This window comes from Hoplias malabaricus, chromosome 9 (genome assembly GCF_029633855.1).
Source record: "Hoplias malabaricus isolate fHopMal1 chromosome 9, fHopMal1.hap1, whole genome shotgun sequence".
Lineage (NCBI taxonomy): Eukaryota > Metazoa > Chordata > Actinopteri > Characiformes > Erythrinidae > Hoplias > Hoplias malabaricus.
The window spans coordinates 26,566,091-26,578,897 of NC_089808.1; the positions used below are offsets into that span (position 1 = coordinate 26,566,091).

The 12,807-nt window shown below is 38.2% G+C and overlaps 1 protein-coding gene across 1 annotated transcript; it reads left to right on the plus strand.

The window, feature by feature from the left end:
• Window positions 1-418: 418 nt before the first annotated feature.
• brms1 (BRMS1 transcriptional repressor and anoikis regulator) lies at window positions 419-11,246 on the plus strand. Its single transcript, XM_066681443.1, has 12 exons — window positions 419-577; window positions 3,953-4,193; window positions 4,430-4,520; window positions 4,807-4,934; window positions 5,641-5,720; window positions 5,807-5,903; window positions 6,129-6,221; window positions 6,421-6,485; window positions 7,159-7,198; window positions 9,451-9,559; window positions 10,145-10,263; window positions 10,296-11,246. Exons 2-11 carry the CDS (start codon window positions 3,980-3,982, stop codon window positions 10,260-10,262), a joined length of 1,035 nt encoding a protein of 344 aa, XP_066537540.1. The 5' UTR covers window positions 419-577; window positions 3,953-3,979; the 3' UTR covers window position 10,263; window positions 10,296-11,246.
• The last annotated feature ends 1,561 nt before the right edge of the window (window positions 11,247-12,807 follow it).

The following is a 12,807-nucleotide window of genomic DNA, read 5'->3' on the forward strand; positions in this document are numbered from 1 at the left end:
TCACCCTGGGCTAGTGGCAATGGCTAGAGTCCATTGCAGGGCATCACCTGTGCAACAGCAACATTAGCACCACCCTGCACTATAATAACCAAACAAATCAATTCATAATAACTGATGAATGATTTGCCATTTTATCAAATATTAAAGACTACATTTAAGTCTCCATATTAACCAGCGCTCGGATTAAGCTCATATTAAAACACAGATCCTATGGGCTTATGAACATGACTTATCGTGGATACCAAAATTATCTCTTCAACGAATGGTCGGAACTGGCGAATGGGCAGTTCAGGAACTGCATTCCCATTGCGTTGGTTGGACCTTTTCGCCTACTTGCCTATTGGACCCGTCTATGTTTCTTATGTCATCGATGACTCAGCAATGTGTATTATTTATTCTCCTATTGGACCATGGGGTTCAGTTGAGCTTTCTGATTGGCTAGACCTAAAACTCTAAGAGCGCTTAAGTGACCAACGCAAAGACTGTAGAAGTAGTAGTTGTACCTCTTGACCCGATTTAAATATTTAGGCACAAATAATTCTTCTCTTGAATGGCTTGAACACAGACTAAGCTCAAGGTAAAGATGTCGGAAGTTTTTATTTGTGGTTTAAGCTCTTTATGAAGCTGTGGTTTTGACTTCCCCTTGTTACCAGCATCACTAGGCTAACGTTAACGTTATCCCGAGCTCAGCGGGCTGAGCGTTTACTGGAGATTAACGTTAATTTAGCAGCTCTATCCCTGCCTCACTGTCTGCTTTATTACATGTTTGTGTTTACGTGAGACCTAGTAAGCTAACGCCGGCATAAAATCGGTTGCTTAGTTGACGAATAAAACGATGAAGTCTACTTCAAATACTATTTCGGAATCAAGTTGAATTGTCAGTTCCACCTTATATAGCGTATCGCTTACGTTGTGCCGCGCAGACTGACATGTAGCTGCAGTTATTTAAGGTGGAACGGATAATTAGATGGCGACATAAGCAGCTAAAGCTACTAGCGCCTCTAATCTATGTCATTGAGAATTATGTAGTCACAAACCTGTGTGTAACTAATAGCAATGCGACTTTATTACATAGTGTAGAGCTTAAATTTATTATGGTTATAATACAAGGCATTTAGAGGATAGAGGTCATGAAGTCAAAACAAGCAGCAGTTAGCACTTAACGTTACCTGGAGTTGCTCTGACTTGAGGACAGCTATCGATAACATTAAGAAGCTGCTAGGTCGAAGGGTGCAGTTTTAGGGTTATTTGGGGTCATTTAAGTTCACTGTGTGTAATGAAGTATTTCTAATGGCATTGTTTCAAGTGAATTTTAGTTTCTAACGTTAAATACCAGTCTCTGAGTGCGGTGTTCGCTTTTGTTTGAATGGAAGATCCGACACTGTAATCGATTCCTAGAGTCAACGCGATTCTCTTTCTTGAAAGTTTCGATTCACAAAACAATACAATGTTGTTTATTAAATAACGTTAGACTACACATTTTTCCTGCTGTAAAAAAGAAAGAAAGAAAGAAATTAAATGTTACATAATTCGGCACAATCAAGATTGTAGGAATCTTAAAAAAATGTTCATTCATATTTAAATGTTTCCACTTGCTGTTTATACGAAGTAATGCTATACCTTTTGCATCCATATTGAACATATGGACCATTCATGGTGTGAAAATATAAAAGTGTGTATGTGGTGTGGTCTGGGGTCATATTTTGCCTCAGGACACTGTCAGTGTACAGTTGGGTGTGTTCCCCATGTGTCCCTAACCAGTCACTGGTGTGCTTTTGTACACCTGGTGCTGTTCCCAAGCATGGGTAAAACAGAAGTATTTTGCCAGGAAGGGCAGCTGGTAAAAATAAAACTCTGCCAGGTTGTGTTTTGTAAATATTTGGCTGAGTTTGTGGGTAATCCATTGTAGATGCAGGTGAGGGGGGAAAAAACAGGCCTAAAGATTGTGACATATATAATATCAAATATCAGCATGTTATTTTCTGAAAGTAGTCTATTATTCATTTGGAAAAGTAAAAGATTAATATGCTACATTGCCAAAATTATTCACTCGTCTGCCTTCGCATGCTCATGAACTTGAGTGACAAACCATTGTATGGATCTTGCTTTGTACACTGATGCATAGTCATGTTGAAACAGGTTGGGGTTATCCCGCAAAGTTGGGAGAAATAAATTTTCCAAAATCTCTTGGTGTGCTGAAGCATTGAGTTCCTTTCACTGGAAATAAGGGGCCAATCCTAGCTCCTGTAAAACAACCCCACACCATAATCCCCCTTCCACCAATTTCAAGTGTTTTTATTGTCATTTCAACCATATAAAGTTGTGTGCAATACACAGTGAAACGAAACAACGTTCCTGCAGGACGAAGGTGCTTCGTAGATCAACAAACTACACAATACAACATAAAGTGCATGTGTGCAAAATGATTTACAGTAAGTACATGTAGGAATGGGCGGTATCCACGTTTTTCATACGTCTCAAAATATTATCACACTATACAGTATTACCGTGGGGAGGGGTTGCTCCGTCAGGCTGCGCTGAGCCTTATATAGAAGCACAGCTAGCTCTAACAGGCACTTGTGGTTTAGCACATCACAGAAGATTTTTCAGTGAACTGAGGCACAACACACATATTTAGAGGAAAAAGCCATATTCCTGTGAGCACAAAGTCAAGTGAAGGATTTTCTGAGAACTTTGTCTGTATACAGCTTTCTTCCTGTCTGCTTTTTATCCCAAACTCAGATCTAAACTCACATTGTGTTGGGACACTGGGCTTGTGTTTTATCCCTCATCCATTTTCAGACTGTGACATCAGCAGTCATTGAGCTCCCAAAATGCTCCCTTCCTGTGGCTCTTTGAACGTTTTAGTCGACTTTTAAAGACGACAGAAATTTGACACACCACACATGTCAAAAATATCCCCTCATTTTTAGCTACCATCCACGTTTTTAAATACAAAGGTATATGGTATTATCGTTATACCACCCAACCCTAAGTACGCGAGACATAAACAATAAATTAGGCAGGGGACAGTGCAGTTAGCAGTAAGGTGCAATTTTTGTCTGTATTTGTATGAATGCAAACATTGTTTTTCAGCAGCAGTTTTTTTTAAAATTTTGGTACAAGTGTAAAATTTTTTTAAAACTTTGCACAATGCAGTCAGACAAGTACCATTCTCTTGGCAACTGCCAAACTGACTCATCAGATTGCCAATCAAAGATGCGTGAATCATAACTCCAGAGGACACGTCTCCATTGCTCTAGAGTCCAGTGGTGGTGTGTTTTACACTTCTGCATCTGACACTTTTCATAGCGATTGGTGTTGGAGGCTTGGATGCAGCTGCTCGGCCATGGAAACCCATTCCGTGAAGCTCTATAATCTCTTGAGCTAAGCCACATGAAATTTGGAGATCTGACTCTACAGAGAGTTGTGCCTCAGTATCTACAATAGACTCTGTAATTTTACATGGCCTTTCACTTTCACTTTGTGGCTGAATTGCTGTAGTTCCTAATTGCTTCCACATTGTTATACCACTGACTGTTGATTTTGGAGTGTTTAGTAGAAAGAAATTTCAAGACTGGACCTTGCACAGGTTGCATCCTATCACGGTACCATGCTGGAATTCACTGAGCTCCTATGAGTGACAGATTCTTTCAATGTTTCTAGCAGCAGTTTTCAAGCCTAGCTGCTTAGTTTTATACACCTGTGGCCATGGAAGTGACTGGAGTGTGTGGATTGCATTAGTATACGGTTTGCTGATTCATATTCAAATTTGTTTTGGATATACACTAGAGATAAAAGGTAATGGTCCCCTAACATATTTATGAATTCTGATTATGATCATATTTTATAGGGTATACTGATCTACTTGGGGGAATTAAGCCTAAAATATCAGTTTGGTATATGTTTGTACCTGTGGCACAAATTAAAAGCATGTATGACTGTTACACAGAGTGAACAGAGGGCTTGTTAAACAGCAATGCCAGCCCAGCCTGCTTCCAGAGAACCAGAGGAAGAGCTGGAAACTGAGGCAGATTCTGAGGCGCCTCATGCTAACGGAGAAGTTGAAGAAGAAAGAGAGAGGCAGGGAGGAGAAGCAGAGGAGACAATGGAGGAGAGTGGAGAAGAAAGAGACAGCGACTTGGAGGAAACTGAAGCAGAGGAAGATGAGGAAGAAGATGAAGAGAGCTCAGGTCTGTATATTAGATATAGTTTATTTAAAGGGTAATGATTTAAATATGTATATAAAAATTGATTTAAAAAAGTTCTCTATGTGGAAGTGATATTCTTAGATGTTAAATGGCTAACTGAACTCAGATTAAAGGGTAGTCTTTACCAATGGAGTGATAGAGCTTTTTAATTTAGTGTGAATGGAATGATCAGATGAACAAAGATGGATAGTAAATGTGTATTATCAATTTTCTCTCAGAGATGGATGATGAAGATTGCGAGAGGAGAAGAATGGAGTGTCTAGATGAAATGTCTGACCTGGAAAAGCAGTTTCTGGAACTCAAAGACAAGTAAGATCACTCCTATTTGATTGAGTCCAGTGGATTATAAATGTGTTTTTAGGCTCTTGGTGTCAGTATAATGGCTGTTTCAGAACATGGAAAAAGAATCATTCCAGTAACAAATTTAAAAATAGTTTTCAATTTTTAATTATATTTTTCATTATTCATTAAATGTTAATGAGTGAATCATGAAAGATCTCTACAAATAAGAAGTTAAACTTTCAAACCTTTCACAAATATGTTAAAACAGGTTTAGCTGGGAAAAGTAAAGGGTTTACTCTGTGGTTGTGTGTAGATTGTTTCGAGAGAGGCTGGACCAGGTCAAAGTGAAGCTGGACGAGGTGTTGACAGGAAAAGCTGGAGAGTACAAAGAGCCACTAGCCACTCTTCAACACAATATGCAGCTGCGCACACAAGTAGCAGGTAACAACACATATTTCAGTAGAATTTAATTATAACGTAAAAACTAAAAGTGATCCAAGGGAGACTGAATCACACTTAACACTTTAAATATCTAGGTTAAGATTTTCATTTCACATATAGCTCATGACTGAATAATTCTGTTACTTTGCATTTTTTCCACATGTATTTACAGAAGTATCTATATGTGATGAGTCTGAGATTTTACTTGTACATATATTTTCATACTTAGATTGAATCTCCACTGTAGCCTAGTCAACTCTCTATGACAGTACAGAGCTGGTCATGAATCACAACTTCATTCGTATAGGGCCACAGCTATTATACATTAGCTGGACTATTTAAATGTAATTACATAACTAAGTTTGTAAATATTTACATATATTCACATAAAAAAATCACAGCAATAATCTTTTGCAAACATGCATAATGTGTGTATGATTTTGTGTGTGTGTGTGTGTGTGTGTGTGTGTGTGTATATATATATATATATATATAATCTCACATCTATTTAACAGAGCTGTGGTTGCAGTTGCAAGTGTTGAATTCAAAAATTAAAAATGTATTTAAATGTAAAAACATATATTTCTGTAAAAAATACAGTACCTGCTACTGCTATTGTCAGTGACAGCTGTGCCTTCTAAAAGTTAAGGTACTCTTTACACTAAACGGGAGGGTTTAAAGACTGTATCTTTCTTGTTCTGTGTAGGTGTGTACAAAGAACTATGCCTTCAGGTGATCAGACATAAGCATGAGTGTGAGATACAGGGAGCGAAACAGCATTTGGAGGTAATACCACTTTGCACGCATGGAACACGCTTAGTCAAAAATGAAGAGAGATGTGGAAAGTGTTGGAATAAACATGTGTTTGTTAGAGTGAGAGAACACTTCTTTTTGATGCCATGAAGACTGAACTGCTAGAGAAGATCCGCAGACTAGAAGAGGACAGACAGAGTGTGGATATCACCTCAGGTAAAACACACTCACACTGGTGCATTTATGCATGAATATACACACCAAAAAGATCCTAATACACTGGTCCATTTAGAGTAAAATATACAATCGGTGTAAATGGCAGTCAGTGTTTACAAATGGTGTTGGGGGGGGAAAAAAGATAATTTAAGTTACAAGGTTTTGACATAATGGGTTGACCCCGCTCACGTGCAATGTAATAAATAGCACCCCTCTTTCTTACAGAGTGGTGGAGTGATGAGGTGAGGATGAAGAAGTGTAAGAGGAGAAGTCACCTTGCTCGCCAAGACAGGAAAAAGAAGTCAGCACTTGTATCAGGTAATAAACTCCCACTTACCATAAATCCCGCCTCCTCTTTCCCTCCACGTATTTGTATGTTATATCTGTGCTGCCTTTAGGGCTTTCAGTTTGTCCATCCCCATCCCTCTATCGGTTTTGTTGGCATTACATTTTTCATCCCTCTCATGCTGTACACCACCATCTCTTTCTCGCTTTTCTCTCTTTCTATCTCTCTCAGGACCTTACATAGTCTACATGCTGAGGGACATTGATATACTGGAGGACTGGACGGCCATCAAGAAGGTATTTCACGTATCATCTACCATCCAATCATCCATTTTCTGAAATCACTGCTTATTTCTCTTCAGAACTTGTGTGCATGTAAACTATTGGTATTGCAACTGTTGTGAAATAAACACTGTTAATCAGTTCAGATAGATTTAATGCCATAGAAACTTGTTCATACAAGGCATACTAGTATAAACTGGAATAGGTTCCTCTGCTTTAGAGAAAGTAATGTCTATCATAAAGGAAAATATTAAGAAATAATTGGAGTGATTTTAGAAATGTATTCAAAGCCTGAGTTCTCCCAGTTTTAGTCCAGAGTCACAAACCAGGCAGTGAACAATGCTAAAACACCACCCTACAAGACTGGATTATTCGGCATGTATTACACATCTCAATGAGAACACAAACTGTCAACTAACAGACACACTCATTTTCAAGCTTGTTGCATTCCTCAAGATCTGACACAGAAAAGACCATTGCTTTGATGTTTATACCACTCTGAAGACCCTCAGAAAATGACTTGTGATTTATTCACCCAGTACTTATCTTGTTTTACCAAATGGACAGAACAGATTGAGTCTTTTTTTACTTCCCTGTGAAAATATATCATGTAGTGTTTGGGTGGCCCTAGTGTGCGCTGGAATGGAAAATGGTGTTTTGATTGCTGCATCTTTGTTTTTATCTTCAGGCTAAAGCTGCACTAATGCCCTTGAAGAAGAAGTCAGATAGTAAGTCCCAGTGCAGCAGTCAGCAGTTAATCAATGTGTGTATGTGAGTGTGACGTGTGTATCCCCAACATCCTGTGGCGTCTTGCTTCCTAATCCCTAGAAGTCCCTCTCTGTCTCCTCAGGCAGGTTTATGCACTAGTGTGAGGTCAGAGTTCACCTGAGAGGCACTTCTGTGAAAGCCATAATAAACTGTCTCAGCACAAACTAGTGCTTTATATTACAACATGGCTCTGACTGTCTCTAATTCATTACATGTGGATAAATTCATTCTGTATCAAAGCTCTTGCCAAGAGCCAAGCATATTTCACCCATAATTTGCCACTCCGGAAAGTCTCAATGGATATTATGCCTCAAATTAAGACTCTCTTTTTCTTTCTCTCTCACAATCTTTAAGAGAAAGCCTCATCTAACTATAATGCCTTCAGCTGAAAGGAGAATCCATATCATGTTTAATTCAGATATCTCATTATCGTTCACAATTACCTCAGAGGAAAGAATGTGTGCGTGCGTGTGTGTCTGTGTGTTTATGCATCCATTACTAGATGTGTCCTCCAAAGCAAAACCATTGGTGTCTATGTGCTGGTAATTAGCTGGGGGTGTGCATATTATGATGAGGTCTGAGACATGTTTAACATGCCTCGAGCAAGTGTAAAAAAAAAAAATGCACACAAACGCACATTCTTTTAGTCACGAATGCACACCTGGAATCAGCCAAGCTCATACTGAGCAGACCTTGATTCAAAACATACAGTTGACTCTTGGCTAGTTTCCTACTTGAATATTGGCCTTTTCAGCATTATTTAGAGGCGAATGGCACGAGCCACTTTAACATTCTCTCACTGTATTTGAATCATGGTACTGTTCAAAAGTCAGAGACCACACTTAATTTATTTTATTTTTTACTGCATATTTTGCATAATATTTGGCTACAGATTTTACTTTGCTGCAGTAACAATGTTACAAAATTTCCCCTTGTGGGATAATAAAAGTTTACTATTATTAATTTAAGATTAGATATAAAGTAATTCACATGCAAATAAACATAAGTCAATACAAGAGCTGAAAAAAATAAATGATTCCGGGTTCTATTCACAAGGACACATTACACAGAAATAACACAAAACACCATGGTGCAGGCTGTTTGCTGTTTGTTTGCTTATGTTTCATTAAATCATTTATTTTTAAAAATAATAATAATATAATAATGATTAACACAACTATTGTGGTAAGATTAATTATTGAAATTATATAATTTTCCATGTACAGTGGCATTACAAATTTCTAATTTACACCTAATAGTGAAAACAGAAGTGTTTTTTCTGAATTAAATGATTAATTTTATTTGTAATTTAATTAATAGTTAAATTTAAATAGTTAATAAAAAAAAAAACGCTGCCCTGGTGGCTTTTAAATGTCACATCCCCCAGTTCCTTCACTCCTCTGACCTTCTCATTTTTTTTGCCATTTTTTAAATGTGGCTTTATTCTTCCAGCACAAAATGAGGATAAATAGAAAAAACTCTTAACACTGCTGCTTTTAAACAGAGACAGAGGAAAATAAAGCTCTGTTCTTGTTTCAAATATGAAAAATCCACAGGTATTTCTAATAATTCAGAAGTGGAAAAAGTTTGAAATCCACAAAGAAGCTGCTGTGCTGATGCACTCAGATCCCAGGCTTCAGCATCACTACATGTGATGAACATTCACTGAACACGAAGTCTGAACTTGGTGTGCAAAGACTTCTTTGAAACACTTCAAGTGTGTGCTTTAAAAAAGGCAGAGTATAAACAGTGTTATTGTGACTTTGGCTCATACAAAATGTGTGAGTGTGTTTATTTAATCCCCCACACTGTAAATAATCAGAAATGGTCACTTAGAGGTGGGAGGGGAAAAAAGTATTCTTTCTTTTAGGTCATAAAATAAACAGGGCAGGTTTACTGGGATGTCCATATGCACCTGCAGCCATTTTCAGCTTTGCAAATCATTGCTGTCATAGACTTAAGGAGAGGAGAAAAAACTTGTGGTTTAAACTATTTTCATCAATTCAGCTCAAAATGTCAAGGTATTTCATTCACTTTGTTATCTCTCAGAGCAATAAAAATGCCCAATAGGCATGTTAGCTTTCAATTTAATTTATAAAAAGCTTAAGCTGTCAAAATTGAGCTGTTCTTGTGACAGTGTTAGTATGCTTATGCTGGCACATTTCATTATACATTTAATTTCTTTGCTCCTCTCTCTCTCTCTCTCTCTCAGGTCGTCAGTTGTCAGTGCGCTATGAAGGAGGCACGCTGTTCTATGAGGGAGAGCGATTCTCTAAAGGGAACAGTGTTCTACTGGAAGTCTCTGATGACAGCCCAGCACAGTCAGTATCTCATCTACCCCCTACATCTCTCTCTCTCTCTATCGCTCTCCATATATTTTGTATGTAAGGTCTATTTAATCTGCAGTAAAACAATGCAGTGACACTGATGTGAAATCATCAGAGTTAAATGAACTACCACATTCATAAACAGAATTAAATCTGACACTGTGTGGGTAAATGTACCTCTGCAGGAAGCAGTTTAGCATTTAAAGCGTCTTTATCAGGGGGAAACCACATTGCCTTTGCTGTACTGACAAATTAATTTGATGTTAACTATGTTAAATGTCTGCCCAAATTCCTAAATTTTGAAATGTATAAAACAGTCCTCATTTGGAATTTGTTGTTTCTGTGATGCCACAAAATGTGCATTTTACTGTGAATGAGGAGAACTCAAAGACAGTTTGGTCAACATTTATTGCAGGAAAATCTTCAGCTCTTTTGGAAACGCTGAGATGTTGGAGAATAGTATTTTGGGCGTTAAGTGCAGCTACGTGTTCTGTGTAGGGCAAATACAACCCAGTGATTCAGATGTACAAATTTACTGTTAACTCTTTTATGTCCTTTCTGTCTCTCTCTTTCTCTCAGGGCAGTAATAACAGCCATCAGTGCAGGCGAAGTCTGGTTCAAAAGAACAGATGGTAGTAAAACCAAAATCTACATCTCCCAGCTTCAGAAAGGCAAATACACCATACAGAAGGCCTAGAGATCTATCTCTCTCTCTCTCTCTCTCTCTCTCTCTCTCTCTCTCACATACATACATACACACCCAAAATAAATTAAAGTACAGAAATACAGTGTTACCTGCCATACTCTGCAGGTGCTTTTATGTATTGTCAGTACAACTATATCACCTAAGCATTCTGTCAACTACTTGTACTTTAATGCACTGTTATTTACTCTTTCTTAATCCCAAAATAAGCCAATCAGCAGAGTTTCTGCTTGATACATACACACAATATGTCGTTTTGATAGACTGGATTCATGGCTCACTAGCATGCTTCACAAAGGCGTTTAAATGAGCAGACAGCGTAACAGCAGCTTCTGTTCTTCAGGACACAGTATGGCACAACAACAGAAATTGCTGAATCACAGTGGCCACCACACACACACACACAATCTTACATTTCAGTAACCATTAACTGCAGACCAAAAAGTCTTCTGTGCTAGTAGAAATGCCCACAAACTGAAAAATAGATAACATTTTCCCTTTACTTCAAACAAAAGACAAGCGAAGATTTCCTGTAAACTTTACCAAATACAACACACTATATTCATACCTTAGTCAAAGACATTCATTTTAAACACACTAAAGAATTAGCAGTGACCTAAAAGACTGACTGCATTCACACAGTCAGTGTTGCTTTATAACAGCAGTAATGCAGACTTTTGGTGTAAGTTGCCCTTTATTGTAACACAAGGCCAGTTTGCAGTGTGTCTGAACAGTTTAGGAATAAGACGAGATAGACTTTGATTGAGCAGCTCCTACTGATGGCACGTAGAAACACGTGCTTCTTGATGATTGCACTTCAGAAGAAGGAGAATATTTGTGATGAAGCCAATTTTGTTGAGCTTGTTTTAATAAGATTTGTTAAGTGCAGAGTATTTATATACATTTGTACACTGATTTGGAATCAGAGGGTGCTTTTACAACTTATTTAAAAATGTTTTTAATATAATCATGTATTTATAACAATAAAAATTTTATTAAAATCTCTCCTTTTATTAAACTGTGTAAAGACTCGTTTTTTGTGACGATGATAAAAACGACTTGAACGGAAGATCTATGTTTAGCACCTGTTATTAAAGCACCCGCCTCAGAGAGACTTCAAAGTCCCTTCAAAGTCATCTTTCATGCTGAGCGTCCACATGATGATGGCAGAATGTATCCACAGATGATGAATTAATATTTATAATCTAACAGAGGAAAACTTGAATAATTTTATTCTTGTTTTTTGTGGGTGTTTCATTTTATTGGTGATTCGGCTTAAACAGAAAAACATTGTTTATTTGATCATCCTCATGTATGATTGATCACAGTCTCTCTAATTGTGTTCTTGTCTTTACCTGCTGGTCATTTATGTGTTAAACCCTCTGTAAGAAGTAGATGACATTATTTTTTAACACAAGATTCAACACATTGCATTGTTTGAATGTTTGAAACAAGGGTAAGGTTTGAATTACACTTAAACAGGCCACAACTATGAGCTTTTTGTCATTTGCAGTCTGTTGCAGCTGCAGATATTTTTTCCAATGGGAAACAGAGTTGCAAGCCGTGTGCCAGTTCTGTTCATTTATATAAAGTCACTACATTAAAAACAAGTTTACAGTGTTCACAGCAAAACATTTTTAAGACTTCATTAAGAGTTTGCTTTGAACGCTACTGTGTAGACAGATATCGTGGCCAGTGTATGTGTTTCTCGTGAGTTTAAGTCCCATCTGGGGTGTAGGGGTGACAGAGTAGTGCAGAGGAAATGTGCTGGGCCCATAACCCAGAGGTAGATCAGAGGATCGAAACCATCCCCTGCTAGAATGCAATTATTCGGGGCCGGCGTGTCCTACTGGTTAGAGAAGCGGGCTTGCAACTGGAAGGTCACTTGTTTGATCCTCAATGACCAGCAGGAAAATTGGGGGCGAGGGGAGCAAAGGAACAGCACTGTCACTCTCCCTCAATCCATGGCTAAGGTGATCCTGAGTACGGTACAACACACAACTGCTGCCTGGGCGCTGGCTGTGTTCACTGCTGTAGTGTATACGAGCTATTCGCTGTCATGGATGGGTTAAATGCAGAACAAACATTTCACTGTAGTACAATGACATATAAATACATGTTTAATTTCATTTGGTTGCAGTCCTATAAAATATGCCCACCCTCATGTCAGACAATCAGTGGTCTGTGGTTGGTTGTTCTGCATGACAGTCAAATAGCCCTTTTCTGATTAAGAAAATTAAGCAGCATGTTAAGTGGCAAAACGCCAGACTGGCAATGGGCAGAGACCTGGCTTGTGAGGTTAATGGCCCATAGAAACTTATGAGCTGAGCTGTTAGAGTTGCCCTGGTCGTCCAGTAGGTGGCGGAACGCTCATATATTTTACCGTTATGTCTTCATTTATCCGTTAGATGGCGCTAGGATTTCTGCAGGATTGTAGATGCTATATTTAGCTTATAGAAGCAGTTTATGTGAGGATTTCTTTCCCAGACAGGCTTTTCTCAGCGTTCAGACTGATCCGTCTTAACTAAGCCTTGAAAGA